Source organism: Vulpes lagopus, chromosome 5, assembly GCF_018345385.1.
Source record: "Vulpes lagopus strain Blue_001 chromosome 5, ASM1834538v1, whole genome shotgun sequence".
NCBI classification, from domain to species: Eukaryota; Metazoa; Chordata; class Mammalia; order Carnivora; family Canidae; genus Vulpes; species Vulpes lagopus.
The window spans coordinates 38,792,007-38,813,119 of record NC_054828.1 but is presented as its reverse complement, the minus strand read 5'-3'; the positions used below and the strand labels follow the sequence as shown (position 1 = coordinate 38,813,119).

Below are 21,113 nucleotides of genomic sequence, written 5' to 3'. Positions count from 1 at the left end.
ACATAACACGGCCCTCATTTTTGCTGGATCTTTTTTTTTTTTTTAAAGATTAATTTATTTATTTGAGTGAGAGAAAGAGAGAGTGAACAAATGCACCAGCAGGGGGAGGGACAGAGGAAGAGGAAAAGCAGGCTCTCCATTGCGTCAGAAGCTGGATGTGGGCCTGATCCCAGGACCCTGGGATCATGACCCAAGCCAAAGGATCATGATCTACTGACTGAGCCACCCAAGCACCCTCCCTCCTTTTCCTGGGTCTTCATGGATGAGGAGGATGGGGTGAGTGGAACATGGGGTGGGATACATTAGTGGGAAGCAAAATGTGACACATATGCTGATACCATATTATAAATAGTTGAATATCAGATTAAGGAATTTGAAGTTTATTTAGTATGCTGTGGGAGACATTTTGATTATTGACTAGATTAGTTCCATATTTTAGAAATATAATTCTCATTGCAGAGTATAGAATGTTTTAGAAAGAAGAGATTGGAGGTAAGGAGAAGATGTAAGAAACTTACTCTTGCTATATTATAGGGTTCCTATGTTAGCTGAGAAATCTTCCAGCTCATACTTAAAAGATAGGTCTTATCATCGTGTAATAACTCAGACCACATCACATATAGGCTCCAGGGCTTCCCTGCTAATTTTGCTTTGATTTGTTAAGAAACGTTATACAAAGGTTTTAGTAAAATAAAGGCTAAAATTTTATGTATATTGTGATAATATCATTCATTTTCTCCAAAAGCTTATAAATTGATGAGTATTTTAAACCTGTTTGTTGTATTTTCTAACAATTGTTCAAAATTTAATGTGTGTCATGTGCAAGGAGGTAATGGACAAAATTTTTCTCCCTTGGGAAAAGAGATGAATTCTGTTTTTTGTATGCTAAGTTTCAGGTGCTTGGGTAGTTCAATTGGGGCTCCCTTACATATAAGACATAGAGTCATAAAGAAATTGAGAAAGATTAGAAGTTTTCTGAATAAAGATGGTAATTGAAACCTAGGATTTGGTGAGTTTGTGTATCTGATAACAATAATCTAAGATGTAAGTACAATGAAATGTTCTACTTTTTTGGCCTTAGTGAAATGAGATGCTTGCTTACGAATGTCTGCTGAATCAGAGTTGTAAAGAATGAACTAGATCTTTGGGTTAAATCAGGAAGGGGTCATTGGAGACTGAAGACTGCACTGATTCTGTGAGTACAGCAAGAGCAAAAGCAGACTGGAGGAGCATTAAGAGGAGTTGATAAGGAAGTAGAACATTGTAGTTAAAAAATTCTGTGAAGGATAGTAAAGTTGGAGGAATAAAAAATTATAGGGTTAAGTGGTGGCTTTTCCAGTTATATAATGTATGGATATGTGTCGTCAAACTTTGTATAAAGACAGGGAGGTTCGGTACAATTAAATGAAACCACCAAGAGATTAGTGCTGAATATATACAATTTTAGAAAGGGAAAATGAACCTTAAGAAGGAAAATATCATGAAATTCAGTAAGGCTTATTTTTATCATATAAACTTGAAATACAGAAGAATAATTTTAGAAGTCTCGAGTTAAAATTCTTTACAAGTAGCCACAGATTAAAAAATCATCCCACTAATCTTTGCATTTTTAATATATGCTTAGGGTGAATTTAAAAATTTTAAGGCTTTAGGGCAGCCCGGGTGGCTCAGCGGTTTAGCGCCGCCTCCAGCCCAGGGCATGATCCTGGAGACCCGGGATCGAGTCCTGCGGTGGGCTCCCTGCATGGAGCCTGCTTCTCCCTCGGTGTGTGTCTCTGCCTCGTTCTGTGTGTCTCTCATGAATAAATAAATAAAATCTTAAAAAAAATAGAATAAAAAATAAAAAATTTAAGGCTTTAGAAATGCATAAAAACAGATGTTAAGAGTTGAATAAATACATAGAAAATATAGTTGCAGTATTTTTGGTGAGAAAAGAGAAGTATAATTGGAATATTTGATATGTAGATTTTAACATGTGATGAGAGGGAATTTTAGGTGTACCCATCATATTACTGTCTTTAAAAGAATGAGGGATGGTAAATTATAGGAGTATGATGCAGTGAAATTCACAACTGTTCCAAAGTTATAATTTAAAATCTATGTATCCATGGAAAGAGAAATCTAATGGAAGGAAATGTTGACTATAAAATGTTTTTTTTTTAAATTTTATTTATTTATTCATAAGACAAACACACACACAGAGGTTGAGGGAGAGGGAGAGGGAGAGGGGTAGAGAGAGAGAGAGAGAGAGATAAGCAGGCTCCATGCAGAGAGCCTGACATGGGACTTGGTCCCAGGTGTCCAGGATCACACCCCAGGCTGCAGGCGGCACTAAACTGCTGCGCCGCCAGGGCTGACTATAAAATGTTTGAAAAATTTCTAATAGACTAGATATTGTTCTTAAATTACAGGCATGATTGAAGTCCTTATGAATCTCAAAGAGATGCTAAACCCATGGTACTCTAAATATATAAAGTGATAGTAGATAATATTTATTATTACATCAGGTGTTATATGATTTATATATGTTAAAATTAAATGAGCACCTTCAAAATGTAAAATAGTACATATTTTAGGTAGAAATTTTAATAGAAAATGAAAAAATCCTTTTTAAGATGAAATGCATATCCTATAGACAATAGCTAAACTTTTAAAGTCAGTCTTAAAGAAATGAGTCGCAATCATATACTTTCAGATATGTGGAGTTGACATCAAAAACCTGTTTCCCCAACTGGTAATTTCTAATCTATGGAGGTGGCATCTAGATGGTATTTATCGTTCTTGGTAGATCAAAGAGTGACCATGTTTTCCTGGGACTGATAAAGGGAAACTTAATAGTGGTCTGCAGTAGGAACAGAAAGACCTACTTTAAAAACTCCATTCCATTAGAGATTTATATTAAAAAGTTTCTTTTCTCAGTGCAGGGTTTACACTCATACTTTTTCTGAATTCCTAAAGATTGAAACTTAACTAATCATTATACTCTGAGAAATGAGAGTCTTGAGTTTTGTGTGTGTGTGATTAGGGAAGGATGAGAGAAAATGTTTTGAAAGTGAGATCCAAAGACTTTAGTAAAGAGACAGTTTTGCTAACAAAAATAAGTTAGGCTCTATGTAACTTGGTACCTGCTATGATTCCATCTAGCTGGGAGGCTTTAAACCTTAGCTTCTAATTCATACTGTTTCTCTATTTTAGTCATGTTTCTCCCCATCCTAGTGAAAATAAATATCCCCGTTTCTGGGCTCTTTGGAATATGGCCTCCCTATAAATGTTGATGGTATGCCATATATAATATGTCACATATTTTCTAGTCTAACTTGTAACTGAAAGCCTAGAAAGACATATAAATGGGATTCCAAAGTTATCTCTTGCCCTTTATATTCTATAACAGTTATGTATTAAATGGTAGAACATTCATTTTGGGGACTTACAAACTCCTTTGGACTTAGGTTTGTTGGTAAGAGGAAAGGCTGTATTTCTGAATTCACTTACATGATTCTGAGCTATAGAATGTGAATCTTGAATAGGCTCATTAGATTTGTGGGAATCTATACATTTATACATCTATCAAAAGGAACTCTAACATCTTTATGTAACAAGCTACTTACTCTTTCATTATACAAAACAGTTACTTTAGTTTACCTCCTGAAAAAAAGATGGTGGATGGTGAGGATGGTGAAATTCGGGTGGGTTTATTAAATATATCATAGAAAGATCTTGTGTTTTAGGGTAAGAGACACCTGGATTCCTACTACTTAACGTATGTGTGTAACTGTGCAAGGTACTATGGAAGCAAACTCAGAGGAGTTACCCAGAATAATACTTCCATATGTAAAGCACATATCCTTATGGGATACTCATTAATGCATGTTATTAGTTCTTTTCTTGGTTTTTTTTTTTTTTTTTTATTTATGATAGTCACAGAGAGAGAGAGAGAGGCAGAGACACAGGCGGAGGGAGAAGCAGGCTCCATGCACCGGGAGCCCGACGTGGGACTCGATCCCGGTCTGCAGGATCGCGCCCTGGGCCAAAGGCAGGCGCCAAACCGCTGCGCCACCCAGGGATCCCTCTTTTCTTGTTTTATAGGACAAGTGAAATGTTTTCTGAAAACTAATTGGAAAATGTTGGGAAAATATTTAAAGTAGTTATATAGCTGAGTAAATTACTAAGTTAGGTGTTAATAAATTAAACATGGAAAGGACTACTTTTCCTACTATGTAGGATGACTTGATTTAATATGAACATTTTCTATATTAATTATTAGTTATGCAGGGTTTGGAGAATTTTTATTAAGTTTCATAATAAATTTAACATGATACTGAAATTCTTCTTATGTTAAAAGATTTTGGAAAGACTGTCCTATTGTGAAAGAAGGAACCTATAATCAGAAATAATCTTGATTAGCATCAAGGTCGGGCAGCCCTGGTGGCGCAGCGGTTTGGTGCCGCCTGCAGCCCAGGGTGTGATCCTGGAGACTCTGAATTGAGTCCCACGTCGGGCTCCCTGCGAGGAGCCTGCTTCTCCTTCTGCCTGTCCCTCTGCCTTGTCTCTGCCTCTCTCTCTCTCTCTCTCTCTCTCTCTCTCTGTCTCTATGAATAAATAAATAAAATCTCTAAAAAAATGAATCAAGGTCAATTCTACATGAGTTAATGCACATGTATATTTCCTATTTGAGTAGCATCATCAACACTCTTAAGTGGATACCTTTATATTGGTGATAAGATATAAGAAGAAAAAAAGTTGTGTAGCAAATGATCAGGTAATGCCACTTTAAAAGAAAACTACAATTCTAAAAGTCATTTTAAATACCAAAATTTCATTATATGTGTTTCTGTTAATTTGTAATATCAGAAAGGCCATCTCTCTTTTTGTAATTTTCAGTATAAAATTAATACAAAGTGAATGAATGACATACTATATTGTTAGTGAACATGATTTTATAATGTAATTTCTGCTTTTTTTAGCCAAATGAGTTTTTTTTTTCCATGTAGTAAAATGCATTTATTTAAAAAAGGAGAGGTACAGTACATTATAATTGTAAGGACATTTTTATATTAAAGATGCCAGTCTTTTGGACTTAAATTGGAAAGAGTCTTATTTACTACCTGAACAAGGAAGTTCACAATCGAGGCTGAAATCTTGTCTATATTACCACATATTTCTAATTACACATTATTTTAAGCTTGTATATTTTAAACCATGGTTACAGAATTATTGTATAGGAAATAGATTGAAGGTATTACCTTATTATATTTGCTGGACTTTGGCTTAATTCTCTACAACTTCAAAATACTACTGTGATATGAAACAACAGAATTATATTTACTCTGATAAAAACAAGCTCTGAACTGAGTCCTTCATTGCATTTTTCTAAAGAACTCACTTCTCATGAGCAAGTGTTCAATATCATATAGTTAGGAAACCATTATATTATTAAAACTTGGATTTTTTTCTTTAACTGTATCCCAGTATTTTAAATATTTACATGTTTCAGGATACTTGCAATTAAACTGCACATTTTGATCATATCTTGACTACAACATTAAAAATAAATAAGACATTCATGTAAAGTCTTTCCAAATCATATTGCCAGTGTGCATGAAGTTATTCTCTGAAGACTAAAAGCTCTGCTTGTTTGGAAAAGGCAGTGATTAGGTCTTTATAAGCAATTGAGGTTCTGTTTTCCTTCTAAACGTTCCTTTACTAATTTTTCCAAAGAGAAAAGATGCTCATCTGCATCTTCTGGCACAAGATTCCTCATAGAATTTGCAAGTTCAAAAAGATATTCTGTATTTCTTCCACTTGGACCAGCTGCATTAAAAATTTGTTCAGCAATGTCTTCAAGAGGTGCAGGACCAAGGTAATTAGGATTATCACATGTTCCAATATATAGCAACACACTGAATGGTTTTGTTGTGGGATCTTTTGGATAAAAAAGGACTGTTGTGGTTCTGTAGCCTCCTTTCTCTCTGAAGTCAAGGTATGCTTTTACTTCTTCTTCCTTTCCTACTGGCAGCCTATAAGCAACACCCCATACACAACCCTGTTGAAAAATGAAAATATATTATTTAGTATTTACAAGGCTAAAATAGGTGAAGATATGTACTTCTCTAAGAAAATATCTTGTGCACCCAGAAGTACAAACTCAACAAAACAGGGTGTCATTTGTATTCTGGATGGAGTAATTTACAAAGGATATTTGAAAGTTCCTGGAGTGAAAAAATGAACAAATAAAATTAACTTCCTATGGCCTTAAGTAGTTGATGACTTTCTTGCCAAGCTTTTAAAACACAGAACCCTTTCTGCAAACAAGGGCACACTTGATACATAAAAAACTAGGTGATGCTCAGCTCTAGCTGAAGCAAGTTGGGGTATCAAAGCCCTCTCAGCTAGCACCCAGAACTTTAATCCACTTACAGCCCCTCAGGTAGGCTTCAGAGTGGCTACAGTACTCCATGTAGCAGTTTGGAAACTACTGCCCTCTACTATTAGTGAAATGTTTACGGATTTAAAACCTTTTAACTCTATTTTTTTTTTTTTAACTCTATTTTTAATGACCAAATGAACACCTGTTATTTTTTATTTCAGTTCCACTGGCTAAAAGACATAATTTTGAAAACTTAAACAATGATAAGTACCCTAGTATGCAAGGAAATTATTCAGAATGGAGAATTATTTTAAATGCTGATTTCCTTGTTCATAAAGTGTCAGTAAAAACATATATTATGGCTGCAAAGTTTTTTTTTTGTGTTAATAAATCATCTGTGATATAAGCAGGACTTACAGTTTGTAGTGTAGATATTCTAGTTAATTCACAACCTTTAATTATTAAGTTTAAAAATTAAATTTTAGGTTGCTTAAGTATCTTCTTGAGTGAATTTAACATTCTATAGAAACAGTACTATATTAACTTTAAGAGTTACAGTTATCAGTTTGAAGCCTTTTTTTTTTTTTTTTTTTTTTTTTAAAGTAGGCTCCATTCCTAACATGGGGCTTGAACTCAGGATCCTGGGATGAAGAGTCGAATGCTGTACCGAGGGGGCTAGCTAGCTAGCCAGACACCCTGAAGCCATTTTTATATATTCTTTTCCTAATGCAAATTATGAAAGCACTTCATCTCACTATTTCACCATTATTCATCTGCTATTGATTGCTGCTTGATTTTTATATATGAAAGTTGTTTCCAAAGTTAAATCTTTAACTTCAAAATATAAAAGTTTGAAAAACAAAAAACGAAAAACAAAAAAACAACAACAACAAAAAAATAAAAGTTTGTATCACATGTCAATGAAATGATTGAAAGTATTTAAGAAACAAAAGACTATCAGGTAATTACATTTTCTAGTGCTCCAAACCTCTTTAAAATCCTGTTGTGCTAGTAATAAAATTAGGCAATAAAGTAATAATTCCTGACTGGGATTTTTGCTAAGAATAGTAAACCCCCAGCAATATGAGGAGAGTTTTAAGGGTTCCATTCGATTCTTAGTGACAGTCTGGTTGTCTGAAGGCTGGCTCCATTAATTCTTAGTCAATAAACTCAGTAAGAAAAGAAAAATGAAAAAAAAGAAAAGAAAAATGTGACTGCATGCCATTTGGTTATTGTCTACCTTGCAGTCTGCATTCCAACTTTTCCCAACAATTGAAAAGAAACACAACAAATACAGAGAAGAATTCTAGATCTGGTGTTCAGAACTGTCTCTGATGACTGTTGATAACATTTCATTGATTATTAAAACTGAGAAACTTTTCAACATTTTATATGATTAAAGACTATACAGAAAAGAATAATTATACCATACCCCAGGATCTTCAACAAGAGTCACAACTCTTCCAGGCTGTTTTAAAAAAAGTAAAAAAAAAAAAAAAAAGTATATATATATTTTTCTGAATCAGTTTATCAACTAACCAAACATTAGCAATTTATTGTTGACATGAAATATTTCAATTTCATTTGTTCATACTGAACACTATTTTAGCACTTATTTTTTCTGATAAATCTTCAAGTGAATTAACTAAGAAAATACACCTATCCTTTCTAAAAGGATCCCTTCAATTTGTATATATTAGCTATATTATGTTCACTTAAAATTGATATATTAAAAAACACATATGTGACAAAGGCTTACCTAAAATGAAAGGCAAAGGAAGACACAGTTATAAATACAAGTCCTGGTCAGATTGCTATAGTTTTATTAGGGAACAAAACATGCTCTTCCAGAGTGCTTTCCTGTAATAGGTGGTTTTCAAACTTTTAGTGTAGATCAAAATTACCTGGAGGGTTGATAAACACATTGCTTGGCCACCGTCCCAGAGTTTCTGATCCTGTAGGTCTGGAGCTGTCTGCCTTTTTTTTTTTTTTTTTTTTTAAAGTACACTTCCTACTTAGTGCCAAAGGGTATGTATCTATTGACATGTTAGCATCATTTTTTTTTTTAAAGCATTCTTTTTTTCTTTTTTTTTTTAAATTTTTATTTATTTATGATAGTCACAGAGAGAGAGAGAGAGAGGCAGAGACACAGGCGGAGGGAGAAGCAGGCTCCATGCACCGGGAGCCTGATGTGGGATTCGATCCCGGGTCTCCAGGATCGCGCCCTGGGCCAAAGGCAGGCGCCAAACCGCTGCGCCACCCAGGGATCCCGACATGTTAGCATCATTAATGAGAATGCTGAATTATAAGCGTTGTAACATTTTTGCTTTAACATTTGTTTGCCTATTGTCTGGCACATAGCATAAATCATGCAGATATTTTGTGTTTACTGCTATTTCCTCTAGTCTTTGTCTATTTGTATAGACAATTTGTAATCATGGAAAACATGGGATTTTGGATTATGCTTCTTATTTAATTATATTTTCTTGTTAGTCTTATACATTTTAATAGTTACATAATATTGTATCATCAGTGAGCTAATTTAAGCATTCTTGTGTTGTTGAGCCTTTAGATTTGACTTGTTTTCTACTTAAGAAAATGCCACAGTGAGGATACATATATTGATGTGGGTCATACTGTCGGTATTACCATATTACTTTTCTTTTTTTTTAAGATTTTATTTATTTATTCGTTAGAGACACAGAGAGGCAGAGACATAGGCAAAGGGATAAGCAGGCTCCTTGAGTGGAGCCTGATGTGGGACTCGATCCCGGTACTCTGGGACCACAACCCTGAGCCAAAGGCAGATGCTCGACCACTGAGCCTCCCAGGTGTCCCTACCATATTACTTTGAACTTCAAAGTGAATTAGAAGCTACTTATTAAATACCTATATTGTAGAGAAGATAAAACCTTGATTCTTGCTTTAAAAGCTTATAATTTTGGAAAATGAACTTAACATGTGAAATAGAGAACACTTAGAGCCAAGATGAATGGTATGAGCACAGTAAGAATTAGAGTCTTGGGTGGTCAGGAAGACAAAATTCTGGCAAAAGGCATAATTCACAATTGTGGACCCAGAGGCAAGACTACACAGGCTAAGTGTCTGACTTTAGTAGATGTCCCCAAATGCAGAGATGATTCAGAAAGATAACTGGAGAAACAAGATGGTCAGATTTGAAGAGCCAAAGAATGGATGTGAAATTATGGGACAAAGGAAAATAAGCCAATGAAATTTGGGAGAAATAGGAAATTAGGAGCTACTGTAACACTTGAGGAGCAGATGACTGGTGTGATAAAAGAAGTGTGTGCGGAAGATCCGAGTGGTAAAGTGTATAGTATGCAAGTTAGAGTGGGAAGGAGGTAGACCCTTGAGTAAAATTTTAGTGGTCCAGGTGACAAGTTCTGCACTCCTTTTTTCCTTGTCTCCCTTATATCCAGCCCAGTCATCAATTCTTGGTTGCTCTGTCTTTTGATTCTTTTTTGTTTTTTTAAAAAAGATTTTATTTATTCATGAAAGAGAGCGCGACAGAGGCAGAGGGAGAAGTAGGCTCCATGCAGGGAACCTGATGCGGGACTCAATCCTGGGACTCTAGGATCACACCCTGGGCCAAAGGCAGGCACTAAACTGAGCCATCCAGGGATCCCTGTCTTTTGATTCTTCTGTATCTAGTTCCTCTGTAGCCTTCAGTTGCTTTCTTAGAGACCTCACTGCCCACCTCTTGTTTTGTTTACTTCTAGTTCTCTACTTGGGCCTGGAATGACTATGCAAAAATTGGGCCACTCACTCCTGTACTTTGAATTTTTCAGGGTTGTAATATTCTACAAGATAAAAAAAAATTCCCCAGCATGACTTAACACAAACCTCATTTCTTACCGTTTTTCGCCTCAAGCTGTACTGATTTATTTCTAACTTGTACATACATTCACGTCTTTGGATATGCCAGTACTCAGTGTGGATTGCCCTTCCTTTTCCATCTCTGGGATATCCTCCTGCCATTCTATTCATAAAGGCTTGGCGGACTCCCCAGGCAACTTTGCAGCACCTCCTTCTCCTAAACTCTCATTTCTTCTTTTATTCACTTCCCTTGTGGCACTTGTCAGGTATTGCTGTTTGCATAGGTGTCTCCTACTTACATATTTAAGTGCTCAGTAAGAACTGTTGAAAGAGGGGAGTGGTAGAAAAGTCCTGGACTTTATAGGTGGTGGCAGGTGGCAGGAAACAGATTGAACAGAGTACATAAGGAATCATTTTAAGGGTAAATAAATGGACTCTCTGTGACTGTTTATAGATGATAAAGACATGGACTTTTGGCACTAGTGATAAATTTATTTGGAAATATATATTTTTAAAATATTTATTTTAGAGAGAGAGAATGTATAAGTAGAGGGAGGGGCAGAAGAGGGGGATAATCTCAAGCAAATTCCCCACTGCATGCAGAGCCTGCCTGCTGTAGCGCTCGATCTCACAATCCTGAGGTTATAACCTGAGCTGAAATCAAGAGTCGGTTGCTCAACCGACTGAGCTATCCCCTGTGCCCCTTGGAAATATTTTCTAAAACTTTTTGTCCCTAAAATAAATATATGTTATTGAAAAACACTGTACATTTATAAATCACATGAAAGCTTTTTTGGAGAATGAAACTAAAGAAGGGGTCTTTCAAGCTGAATAGGATTGGAGGATATCATGAAATATGAATCATTATAGGTGCTTTCATTGAATAGAGTAATTTTTCTGATCTAGATCTAGAACAGAGATTTAGTAAATGTTCATGATTATCTCTTATGTTAAAATGTTTCCTTTTTGAAATTGAAATATATTCTATGTGCTGTGTTCACATTTAAATAAATCCTTAATTTAGTGAGATGTTCCAGTTTTGTTCTATATAAATGAGATGCTTAATAAAACTTAGGAAGAAATTAAAGTTTAATGAAGCTAAAAAGAAAGCATAATTGCATAAAGCAAGTAGGTTTGGTATTTTTCCCACAAATGTCACATTGCAGGGTGTGGAGATGAGCCTAACATTTTTTTAATAATATCACAATTCATATGGTGACTAACTTACTAGGAGCATATGTTGCTGTAAAAAACATAGTCCTATAAAACATCCATGTCATTCTTCTAATTGGCTGGATATCTATGTAGCCTTTTGGATTTTTGTTTGATAGACAGTTAAGACAGATCACAGTAAAGCTGGTGATCTGTTATAATAAATGTTAAGTAAAATAATAATGTTCTTTCCAGGGTTTTTTAAAATAGAACAGTATACTTAGAAAATATTTGGTACACAGACTTCCTTTTTAATTTGCTATGATCCTTTAAAAACTTCTAGACATTGCAGTCTTCCTGTCCCTCTACTTATCTGCCCTATATTTTAGTAAATTTAAGTAAGAAGATACTGGCTTTTATAGCTCCTTTCTACTTTTAAAGAATCATGAGCTGCTGCATTGGCTTGACAACTTAATCATTCTCTTCTGACAGTGTACATATCTCAATGTGCTATATAATAAATGCATCGTATGTTTTGACTGAAACTAGTGTAGTAAAATGTGTTATTGAAACCATATTTGTGGGGCTCCTGGGTGGCTCAGTTGGTTAGGCATAGGACTCTTGATTTCAGCTCATGATCTCACGATGGTGAGCATCAAGCCCCTAATTGGGCTTGGTGCTGGACATGGAGCCTGCATAAGATTCTCTCTCTCCCTCTCCCTCTGTTCCCCTGTACCCTCAATGTTTGTCCCACCAATGTTTGTGTGCAGATGCTCCCTCTCTCTCAAAACAAAGTAAACAAACAATAAGCAAAACCACATTTGTCATCATTTAACATTTGGTCATTAAAATTGGAGGCTGGGTTAAGGATTTTCTCTTCAGAATAGAAGTTTTAAGTGTTTGTATCTGACAACACAAAAGGCACTTTACTTAGAAGTTTTACTAACAAGTTTCATTTTCCTTAATTCTGTAAAGTCTTAAACATTGTAAAGTCTTAAACATTATTCTTGAGGAAATTTTGGCCATGAAGTTTCTGGTGGCTTACAAATGTGCATCTGCCCTAAGTTACTCCCCTATTTTGAAGTCATCTGCCTATCTTAAAGCCAAATTCTACCATTTTATATATTCTGTTCTGGGGCCAATGTTAATTTCTTTTCAAAAAACAGTAATCAAGCTCATATAACTCTCAGAATACTTGAGAGAACATATAAACAAAAAATTTTGTGCACTTCCAAAAGTTAGAGGAGATTAACATATTTAAGGTATCCAAATTGTTACCCAAAACTTAAGTTTTCCTTGTGGATTTGGTTGCTTCGCAGCCAATACAAGGCTAATCTGCATAAACAGCGAGCTGCTGCTATATTAGGATGAGTGTCTTTGTATGACTGAAAAATGGATCAAAGAACTTACATCTCTCATTCATAATTTAGAGAAGAAACATGGAGAAAGAAACATTAGAATAATGCTGCACAGAGTAACGGGTACTGTGTTACTTAAGTAACGAACCAGGACCTCGTTTAACTTTGCCAGTACGTGACAACCAAAGTAAGTGACCAAAGTGAGCTCCTTAATAACCGGAGCTTATTTTGGAAGCTATTTCTTCTGTGACCTTAGGTGTCATAAACGAAAACCTTTGGACCGACACACAGAAACCCCAGAAATAACATGTGCGCTTCAACTGAAACCAATGAAAGTCTGCCAAAATGCAGAAATGCCAACAAACTTAATGATAAAAAGTTGAATGCGCAAGTTGTTTTGGTATTTCAACTCCCTGGTGACACGAAGATTGATCTTCCCGCCTGTTTTTTTTTTTTTTTTTTCCTTTTGGCTGGGCCCCCTCCGGGCACGTCAGCCTGTGGAGCTAGTGTGCTTGCGCCCACGTTTCTTGCTTCCTCAAGAAGCTAACCCCCCGCATCTCCAGGGGCTTCGGGAGGGTGCCCTCGGCTCGGGGAGGCGGGGCAAGTGGCCGAGGGAGCCGGCCGGCCGGACAGCTGCAGTCCTAGCGCGCTGGGGTCCAGCAGAGCCGGGCCAGGAGCGGGGGCGGCGCCCCGAGGGCGGTGAGGGCGGTAAGGGCGGGGGGCTGGTGGGCGCCTCACCTTGCCGGGGACCCCGCGGTGGTCGGTGCTTCCCTGCCAGAAGCGCCTGCTGTAGCCTGTGATGTATCCGACCAACTTGTCCTGATAGGGGAAGTCCACCTTCCAGATCAGGGACCCGTAACCAAACACCCACATCCTTCCCTGGCTCGGCGGCTGCGGCGGCGGCCGACCCTCGCCCGTTCCCTGCCGCGCCGGCTCCAGCGGGGACTGCAGCCTCCCCGACGCAAGGAACCGGCCGCGCGAGCGCAGGCGCAGTGGCCGCACTGTCCGCTCGGGGGCGCAAAGCACCCTGGGACGTTTAGTTCGAGGGACGTCTTCCGAGGCCGCGTTACTTTTCCTTGCTGAGGAGACCGGGAGGGACTGGCCTTCCGCGTGCCGAGCGATGGGTTCTCCCGCAGCCCCTGCCGCTCGCCGTGCCCTCCCGGTTCGCGTGTGCAGAGGCCTGCGGCGCCCACAGTCCGCTCCTGGCATTTGCGGCTCAGGTCGGACTGTCCGCTTCCTTGGAGCGGGTCCGAGGAGCGGCGGCCCCGGCCCCGGCCCCGGCGCGGAGGGGGGACGGCGCGGCGCGGCGGCGGGCGCGGAGGGAGACGTGTGGCGCCGGCGAGCGGGGCCGCTGCCCGTTGGGCGGCCGCGGGGGAGCGCGAGCCGCCGGTGCCGCCCTCGGCTTGCCCCCCGCCCCCGCCCGTGCGCGCCTGCCTTCGCGTGACGCGGTTTCCCCAGGTGGCTCGCCGCCGCGGAAGCGCCCCGTGCAGCTCGCACTGACGTTCACACGCAAAACGGCCTCGTCCGCGTGAGGGCCGTGAGGGCTCATTCGGAAAAGAGGAGGTGAAGTCTGTGTCTCCTGCGCCGGCCTTGGGGGTGAGGCGTCGGACCTGCCGTCGTATCCAGTTTGGGGTGTGGCGCGTCCCTCTGGGGAGAAGCGCCAGCCCCTGGCGGGGTCCTCGAGACGTGTCGCGGGCGGCGGGCGGCGGGCGGCGGGGTCGTGTGCGAGGCGCCCCCGGACCCGCGCCGCCGCGCTGGGGGCGCAGACGGGAGCTGCAGCCGGCCCTGGCTCTCCCGGGGTGGATGTCCGGGTGGTGGTCCTCAGCGGCAGAACACGGTTTCAGAGCACCCAGACACAAAGAGCATTATTCGGGCTCCTAAGAAACCAGAAGGAAACTGTTAGAAAGAAAAAACTTAGCATAAAAAATAAAGGTCTTTTCGTGTATTTTCCAAGTTCAGGTTTCACATTGCCCAGGATGGTTGGCTTCCACCTACTCCGAACCTTCTCGAAAACTTTCAGACATACAGAAAAATCGATTGATCCAGTATAGTAATGGTTCCTGTGCTCTCCACCTGGATCCGCTCTGACGTTTAGCCAGTTACGTTCCCCCCATCTCTGTACTTTTTAATCTAAAACATTAGAAGTAAGTAGCAGCTGTTACTTTTTAGTGCCAAGTACTTAAAGAATGCCGTTATCACATCTAAGAAAATTAACAAAATGACATCTATTACATATTTAGATTTCATTAATTGTCTCACAGTTGCTTTTTGAGGCTGATATTTTCATTTATTTATTTTTATTTATTTTCTTGAGGCTGATATTTTTAATACTTTTCACCATCCAGGATCCATTTCAGATTTATACATCACATTTGGTTGTTTGACCTCGTACTCATTTTTAGTCAAGAACGTGGGAAGGATGGGGATCCCTGGGTGGCGCAGCGGTTTGGCGCCTGCCTTTGGCCCAGGGCGCGATCCTGGAGACCCTGGATCGAGTCCCACGTCGGGCTCCCGGTGCATGGAGCCTGCTTCTCCCTCTGCCTGTGTCTCTGCCTCTCTCTCTCTCTGTGATGACTATCATAAATTAAAAAAAAAAAAAAAAGAACGTGGGAAGGATTTTATAGGAGATCTTGCATATAGTTGATGCATGTTAACAAGTTGGCTGGCATTAAGGGTGGAGGGGAGTGATTCTGCTATAGTATATTTCTTTTGGCTTCTCCTTCCCTTAAGAATCTCAAAGATATTACCCAGTTCCAATATTTTTTTTTTCAGGTTATTTTCGTTAATCTAGATCCATTAACAGTATTTGTAACTGAGAAAAGCCACAATTGGAAAGGGATTCATACTTGTTTTTACTAGAATACTGTTTTTTAAGGTCTTTGGAGGGGTATTCTTGTCTCTGTGTGTGCGCGTGCATATGTTTTTCTTACATAGGAACAATTTTTTCTTGTGTTAGGTGAATATGCTGTAAATTCCCGTAAAACGTGGTCTCTTCTTTTTTGTGAAACTTGGATGTAATAGCTTTAGCTGGAAGTTAGCATCTTTCAACAAAGTGTAGCCTAGCATTCATCCTCCACAGTTTGGCCTTTAGCTGCCTCTGTAAGCTCCTTTTCCTCCTGTTCTTTGTTTAGCTAATTAATCCTCCTTCCAAAGTAAAGTAATTTTCCCCTTAGTCACTGTCCCTATTCACCCTTGCTTATTCATTTACATAGTGTTGGTTGTGTTTCTCCTTTGGCCTAGGAATGCTTCTCTGCCCTTTTTCTCATTGTCAGATCCTGTATTGAAGGGCCAGTTCACATCCCTCACTAGCTGAGGTGGTTTCTTCCTTTTTTGACCAGCCATGGCTCTTTATCTCTACTTGTCTTGGAGTACTTTCTTCCTTCTGTTTTGATTAACATGTATTTATCATTTCTGTGAGGCTGTCCATAAATCTATATCATCTTTATATCTGCCACTTTACTGATCAGCTGTTGGTGCATAGTAAATAACTGTCAACTGCATAATTAGATATTCTGTAACAAATATCTTCACTTTTCTAGTAACGGACCATTTGATCCAATCAGATTAACGGTAGCTAATGTTAGCTTTTAGGCTGACTATAGAATCAACTTCCGCAGTTATAGCTTTATATTTAAATGTGACAATGGATAAATTTAAATTTCTTACAAGAAATGCTGTGTGCTTTTTCTTTTTAAGATTTTATTCATTTATTTGACACAGAGAGGCCGAGAGAGAAAGTACAGGCAAGAGGAGTAGCAGAGGGAGAAGAATCAGGCTCCCTGCCAAGATAGGAACCTGATGCGAGGCTTGATCCCAGGATCCTGGGATCATGAACTGAGTGAGCCAAAGGCAGATGCTTAACTGACTGAGCCACCTGGGCGCCCTGCTTTGTGCTTTCTTTTAATTTCTCCTTTTAAACCTTCATTTTTTTAATAAAGATTTTATTTATTTATTTATTTGTGAGACGGGGGGGGCGGGGGGCACAGACACAGGCAGAGGGAGAAGCAGGCACCATGCAAGGAGCCTGACATGGGACTCCATCCCGGGACTCCAGGATCAGGCCCTGGGCTGAAGGTGGCGCTAAACCGTTGAGCCACCCAGGCTGCCCTAAACCTTCATTTTCTGTATAGATTATTTAGAATGGGGTTGTAGAAAGTTTTTCACCTGTATTGGACTAGACATGTTGACATTTCCTGAACTACCTCCTTATATCATTAGAAAAACTAAGAAAGACTGGAAGAGGAGTGTTATTAAGAGGCACTGCCCCTTGGGAGATGACCCTTTCCCTGAGAATCCTGAACCTTAGCCTCATACAGTATGATTAACAAGAAGCTGTCTTTGTGAGAATCATCTGCTGAGAACTGTACTGGGGGAACATGAAATGACCTTTGGAGGGAGATGATGAGGAAGAGGCACTAATGCTGTCAAGAAATTTCCAGGCTGGTGTAGGAAAGCTGGACTCGTCTTTTTATGATGCTCTTATTTGTTTCAGTGTATTCAAAATATTCCATCAGTGGGACATTTTCATCAAGGAAAGAAAACATGAATATGTAAGCCTCTTTTGGAAAGGACCAGCAGAAAAACTACAGTTATTTCTTATCTTTGTTCTTTTCCTTTGTTCATTCCTTTCCTAGCTTTGGATTTAGCTTTTCCCTGGAGTGGACTGCAACTTAATTCTTGAGGCTGAGCATTGCTGTTAGTTAAATGGCCATCTGTATATAAAAGACTACATCTTGGGGATTAACTGGAGGTGTTTAGCTCCTTCATCCACGGAATTCCAGTGGATGCAATTCGGCGGAATATGAACAGGTGTAGAAGACTGCAGGAAATTGCTGCTCGGACATTTCTAAAAGTGGAATGATAGAACACTTAAAACTCTTGGTATCTTTTTTTTTTTTTTTTTTTGGTTTGAGATTTTATTTATTTATTCATGAGACACACAGAGCATGAGAGAGAGAGAGGCAGAGACACCGGCAGAGGGAGAAGCAGGCTCCATTCAGGGAGCCAGACGTGGGATTCGATTCCGGGTCTCCAGGATCAGGCCCTGGGTTGAAGGCAGCACTAAACAGCTGAGCCACCGGGGCTGCCCTCTTGATATCTTTAATAACATTCCAAGGAATCCCAGTTCCCCAGAGACATTTCTGGTTTAGACTCCAGCAGAGGCTGTGGCATGACAGGTCGCTTTCTCCACCTTAGGCTTTTCCTTAGCAGTCCTGTGACAGATGCAAGATAGGCCTGCTTCGATCTGCTAATCTTTAGGAGTACAGTGTTGTTTTATTGTCTATAGTGTTTTCTTTCTGCCTTGTTTTGTAGACTGGTCAAAAGAATGGATTTTACAGAGGCTTACTCTGACACATGCTCCACGGTTGGACTTGCTGCCAGGGAAGGCAATGTTAAAGTCTTAAGAAAACTGCTCAAAAAGGGACGTAGCGTTGATGTTGCTGATAACAGGGGATGGATGCCAATTCATGAAGCAGCTTATCACAACTCTGTAGAATGTTTACGGATGTTAATTCATGCAGGTAAAGTAAATTCAGGGTATGGGAGGCTGGGCCTACAAGCTGGATCAATAAAACATAAAAAAATCATCATGTAGGATTTATTAACAGTAGTATTTGTATTCCTTTTCTTTGACCATAAAAGAACTGTCTATGCGTTATTAAGAATGGTAAGATTGCTTGCCTTCAGTTATATAAGTTTGTTGTACCAGATGGACATCTATAAATGTTGTCCTTTATGTGTAACTTGCTGTGCCTGGCCCATTTTTATTGTCTGAGTGAGCTCTTTTAATTAAGCATTTGGTAGTTACTGGTCATGTTTATTCTTTTTTCCTTTTCCAAACAAAAGGAACAGTGTTCTTGGAATTGTGGGTATTCATGCTTTGCTTGAATTAGTCTTTTTTTTTTTTTTTCCATTTGAGGTCATGGTAGAGAACAGGATAGACTAGGTCCCTGCCTTTATGGTGCTTATATTCCTGTCGGGGGAGACAGACAATACCTAAACATTAAACGAGATAATTTCAGATTGTAAAAGTGTTGTGGAGGGAGTAAAAGGGTAATGGGACAGAGAGTAGCCATGTGCATCTCTTTCCAACTCTGTGTTCAGTTGACTTTGTGCTTATAACCGGAGATCAGTCAAGTGAGAATATTTACATTGCAGAAATCAACCAGTGCTGTAAACCAAAGCTATAAATTTGGGCTCCCCCCCCCCCTTTCTGAGGGCCAGTAGTATATTTGTGAGCTCACTATTGAGAGAAGGACTCAGTGAAAGAGACTAAATGAGAGATTCTGAGGTTGAGGGGATAATGGTGTTTGAGCACTGCTTTGTAATAGTCATTGTATTAGATCCTTGATTTACATTATTTAACACGTACCAAATTGCTCTTGAGGTATTGTTATCCTCATTTATTGGTGAGAAGCTTACCAAGTGTCAGAGAAGCGGATTTGTCCAAAGATTATATAATAAACTAGAACCCATTTCTCTGATTCTGAAGCCCACTTTTTTTTCCACTATGTCATCCTTCCAGCATTTAATCAAAGTAAACATTTTTAGCATTTAGTTTATTTAAACTGAGGTTGAATGCAACACTGTTGTAATGCTCAGTGAACCATTCACTTTTCATTGATCATGGGAATTCCGATTCCTCTTCCCCTGTGTACTTGTAATCACAGGTAGAGCTACTCAGAATTTAGACTTCTGGTGCCATAGTTCATCAGAACTAACTCATGGCTTCATGGATGGGAAAGGAAATAATCCTTCTGTTTTTATAGCATATATTTTTATTTGCTTTGTTTTAAGGGATGAGAGATAGCAAGGCTAAATTCCCCAAATCATAATACAGGAAGTTGGTTATGACTGATAGGCAGATGTTCTACTAGAGTCCGTTATAGTTGACTATTCAGAGATACTAGAAAAATAGACTTTATGCCTCAAATTTTAAAAACTTTGATAGTGTTTTCAGACTTTGTTTGAAGTTAGTTCTATAGCTTTGAGTTCCCGGTCTATTTCTACTGATAAAGGAATGAATTTAAATATTCTAGTCAAAAAGGTCATTCCCAATATACTGTTATTTCTTCCCATGTCAGAACAATATTGTTTATGTTACAGTTTTTTTTCCCTATAGCTGCAGAATAAACTTAGGCATGCTTTTGACTAAATGTGTTTGAATTGGCTATTCAAGTCATCTGTGTTTTCTGTTAGAAATTTTAAGTATCACCTTTATTTTTAATGACAGACTTTTTTAGGCTTGATGTTTTTGGAGAACAAAATAGCCACACAGTTAATAACTATGTATGTATATGTATATGTATCAACGATGATACAAATGGTCAACTACAATTGATACAAATGGTCAACTACAATTTTCTCTCTGTATTTTTATTAGAGTTCACTGTTAGGAAATAAATTGGAATAAATAATAAATAAACTTATAAAACTGGAATAAATAAACTGAAATAAATCTGGTTTACATGTAGTGTGTACACAAGGATTAGGAAGTAGGGTGTGCAGAGACTAGGAAGCAGCTATATGTCTTGTTTTAGGAGGTGGTAACATTTTTGATTTTAGTCTTCCATGAGTTTGGTTGTTCTCTATAGTTGGAGCTAATGTCCAAAATTCTATTAGATCTGATTATTTGATTCATTAACTAGAAAAAGACTAGAATGAGGCAGAAAGGCTACCTTAGCCTATTGGTTACTTTAAAAAATGTTTTATATGTTCTTCTGGCCCATCTCCCCTTTTGTAAATTAACTAAAGTCCATACTTTATTCAGATCCCCTGCCTTTTAAAAACAGTTTAAACTTACTTGGATGATTCAAGTTCAGGAACATTGACCAGTGAGGAATGGTAGCTATTTTGTAAAAGGTCTAGCTAGCATACAGCTACACATGAGGATATATTTTAAAATGATAATGAAGTGCAAAAATTTTTAGTCTGGAGAACTGAAGTGAGATCTCTTTTGCTTATTGGTGACAGTGTCATCTTTATATCTGTACCAGTCAACTCACAATTATGGGTTAATCTTAAAAGTTTCCAAAGCAAGTTCGACATTTCTGTTACTTGTTATACCTGTATAACATCCCTTACTACTTATTATATCTGTATTTTATTTAGTTCATAATTCTCTTGTCCTTTATAGCTCTGCTAGTATACATAAAAGTGTCTCTTATTACATAATTTCTATTTCCTTGAATTTCATTTAGTATTAGTGAACTGCCAGAGATTCTTAAAACATGCTTTTTATTAGTGTACTAAAGTTACAAAAATGCTCAGTCCTACATAAAACAATTGGAAACCTCTTAGATATTTAGAAAGAATTTGCTTTACCTTCTCTTCAGTTTATACCCAGAATCTAGCCCAACAATCATACATGGTTTTCTCATTCAAGTTGGAGAAGAGCA

At 38.6% G+C, this 21,113-nt stretch overlaps 2 protein-coding genes across 6 annotated transcripts in view; one reads left to right on the top strand and one right to left on the bottom strand.

The window, feature by feature from the left end:
- The window catches only part of ASB3 (ankyrin repeat and SOCS box containing 3), a 108,101-nt gene that overhangs the window by 14,273 nt on the left and 72,715 nt on the right, over positions 1–21,113 (top strand). The window contains exons 1-2 of one of the 4 annotated variants that reach the window (XM_041754489.1): positions 14,140–14,277; positions 18,028–18,236. In XM_041754489.1, the coding sequence (XP_041610423.1) occupies positions 18,041–18,236 (196 nt within the window). In that variant the 5' untranslated portion in view covers positions 14,140–14,277; positions 18,028–18,040. Of the gene's footprint in view, positions 1–14,139; positions 14,311–14,701; positions 14,859–18,027; positions 18,237–21,113 lie in introns of those variants that run through there. The other 3 variants (XM_041754487.1, XM_041754490.1, XM_041754488.1) reach the window with 3 other exon arrangements.
- On the bottom strand, positions 4,111–13,935 carry CHAC2 (ChaC glutathione specific gamma-glutamylcyclotransferase 2). 2 transcript variants are annotated; one of them, XM_041754497.1, is made up of 3 exons: positions 13,453–13,935; positions 7,800–7,835; positions 4,116–6,043 (listed from the first exon to the last, which is right to left on the bottom strand). In XM_041754497.1, the coding sequence occupies exons 1-3, from the start codon at positions 13,921–13,923 to the stop codon at positions 5,660–5,662; spliced, it is 891 nt and encodes a 296-aa protein (XP_041610431.1). In that variant the 5' UTR covers positions 13,924–13,935; the 3' UTR covers positions 4,116–5,659. The 2 variants fall into 2 exon arrangements, with proteins under 2 accessions (XP_041610432.1, XP_041610431.1); XM_041754498.1 differs by lacking the exon at positions 7,800–7,835 and having other exon boundaries at positions 4,111–6,043.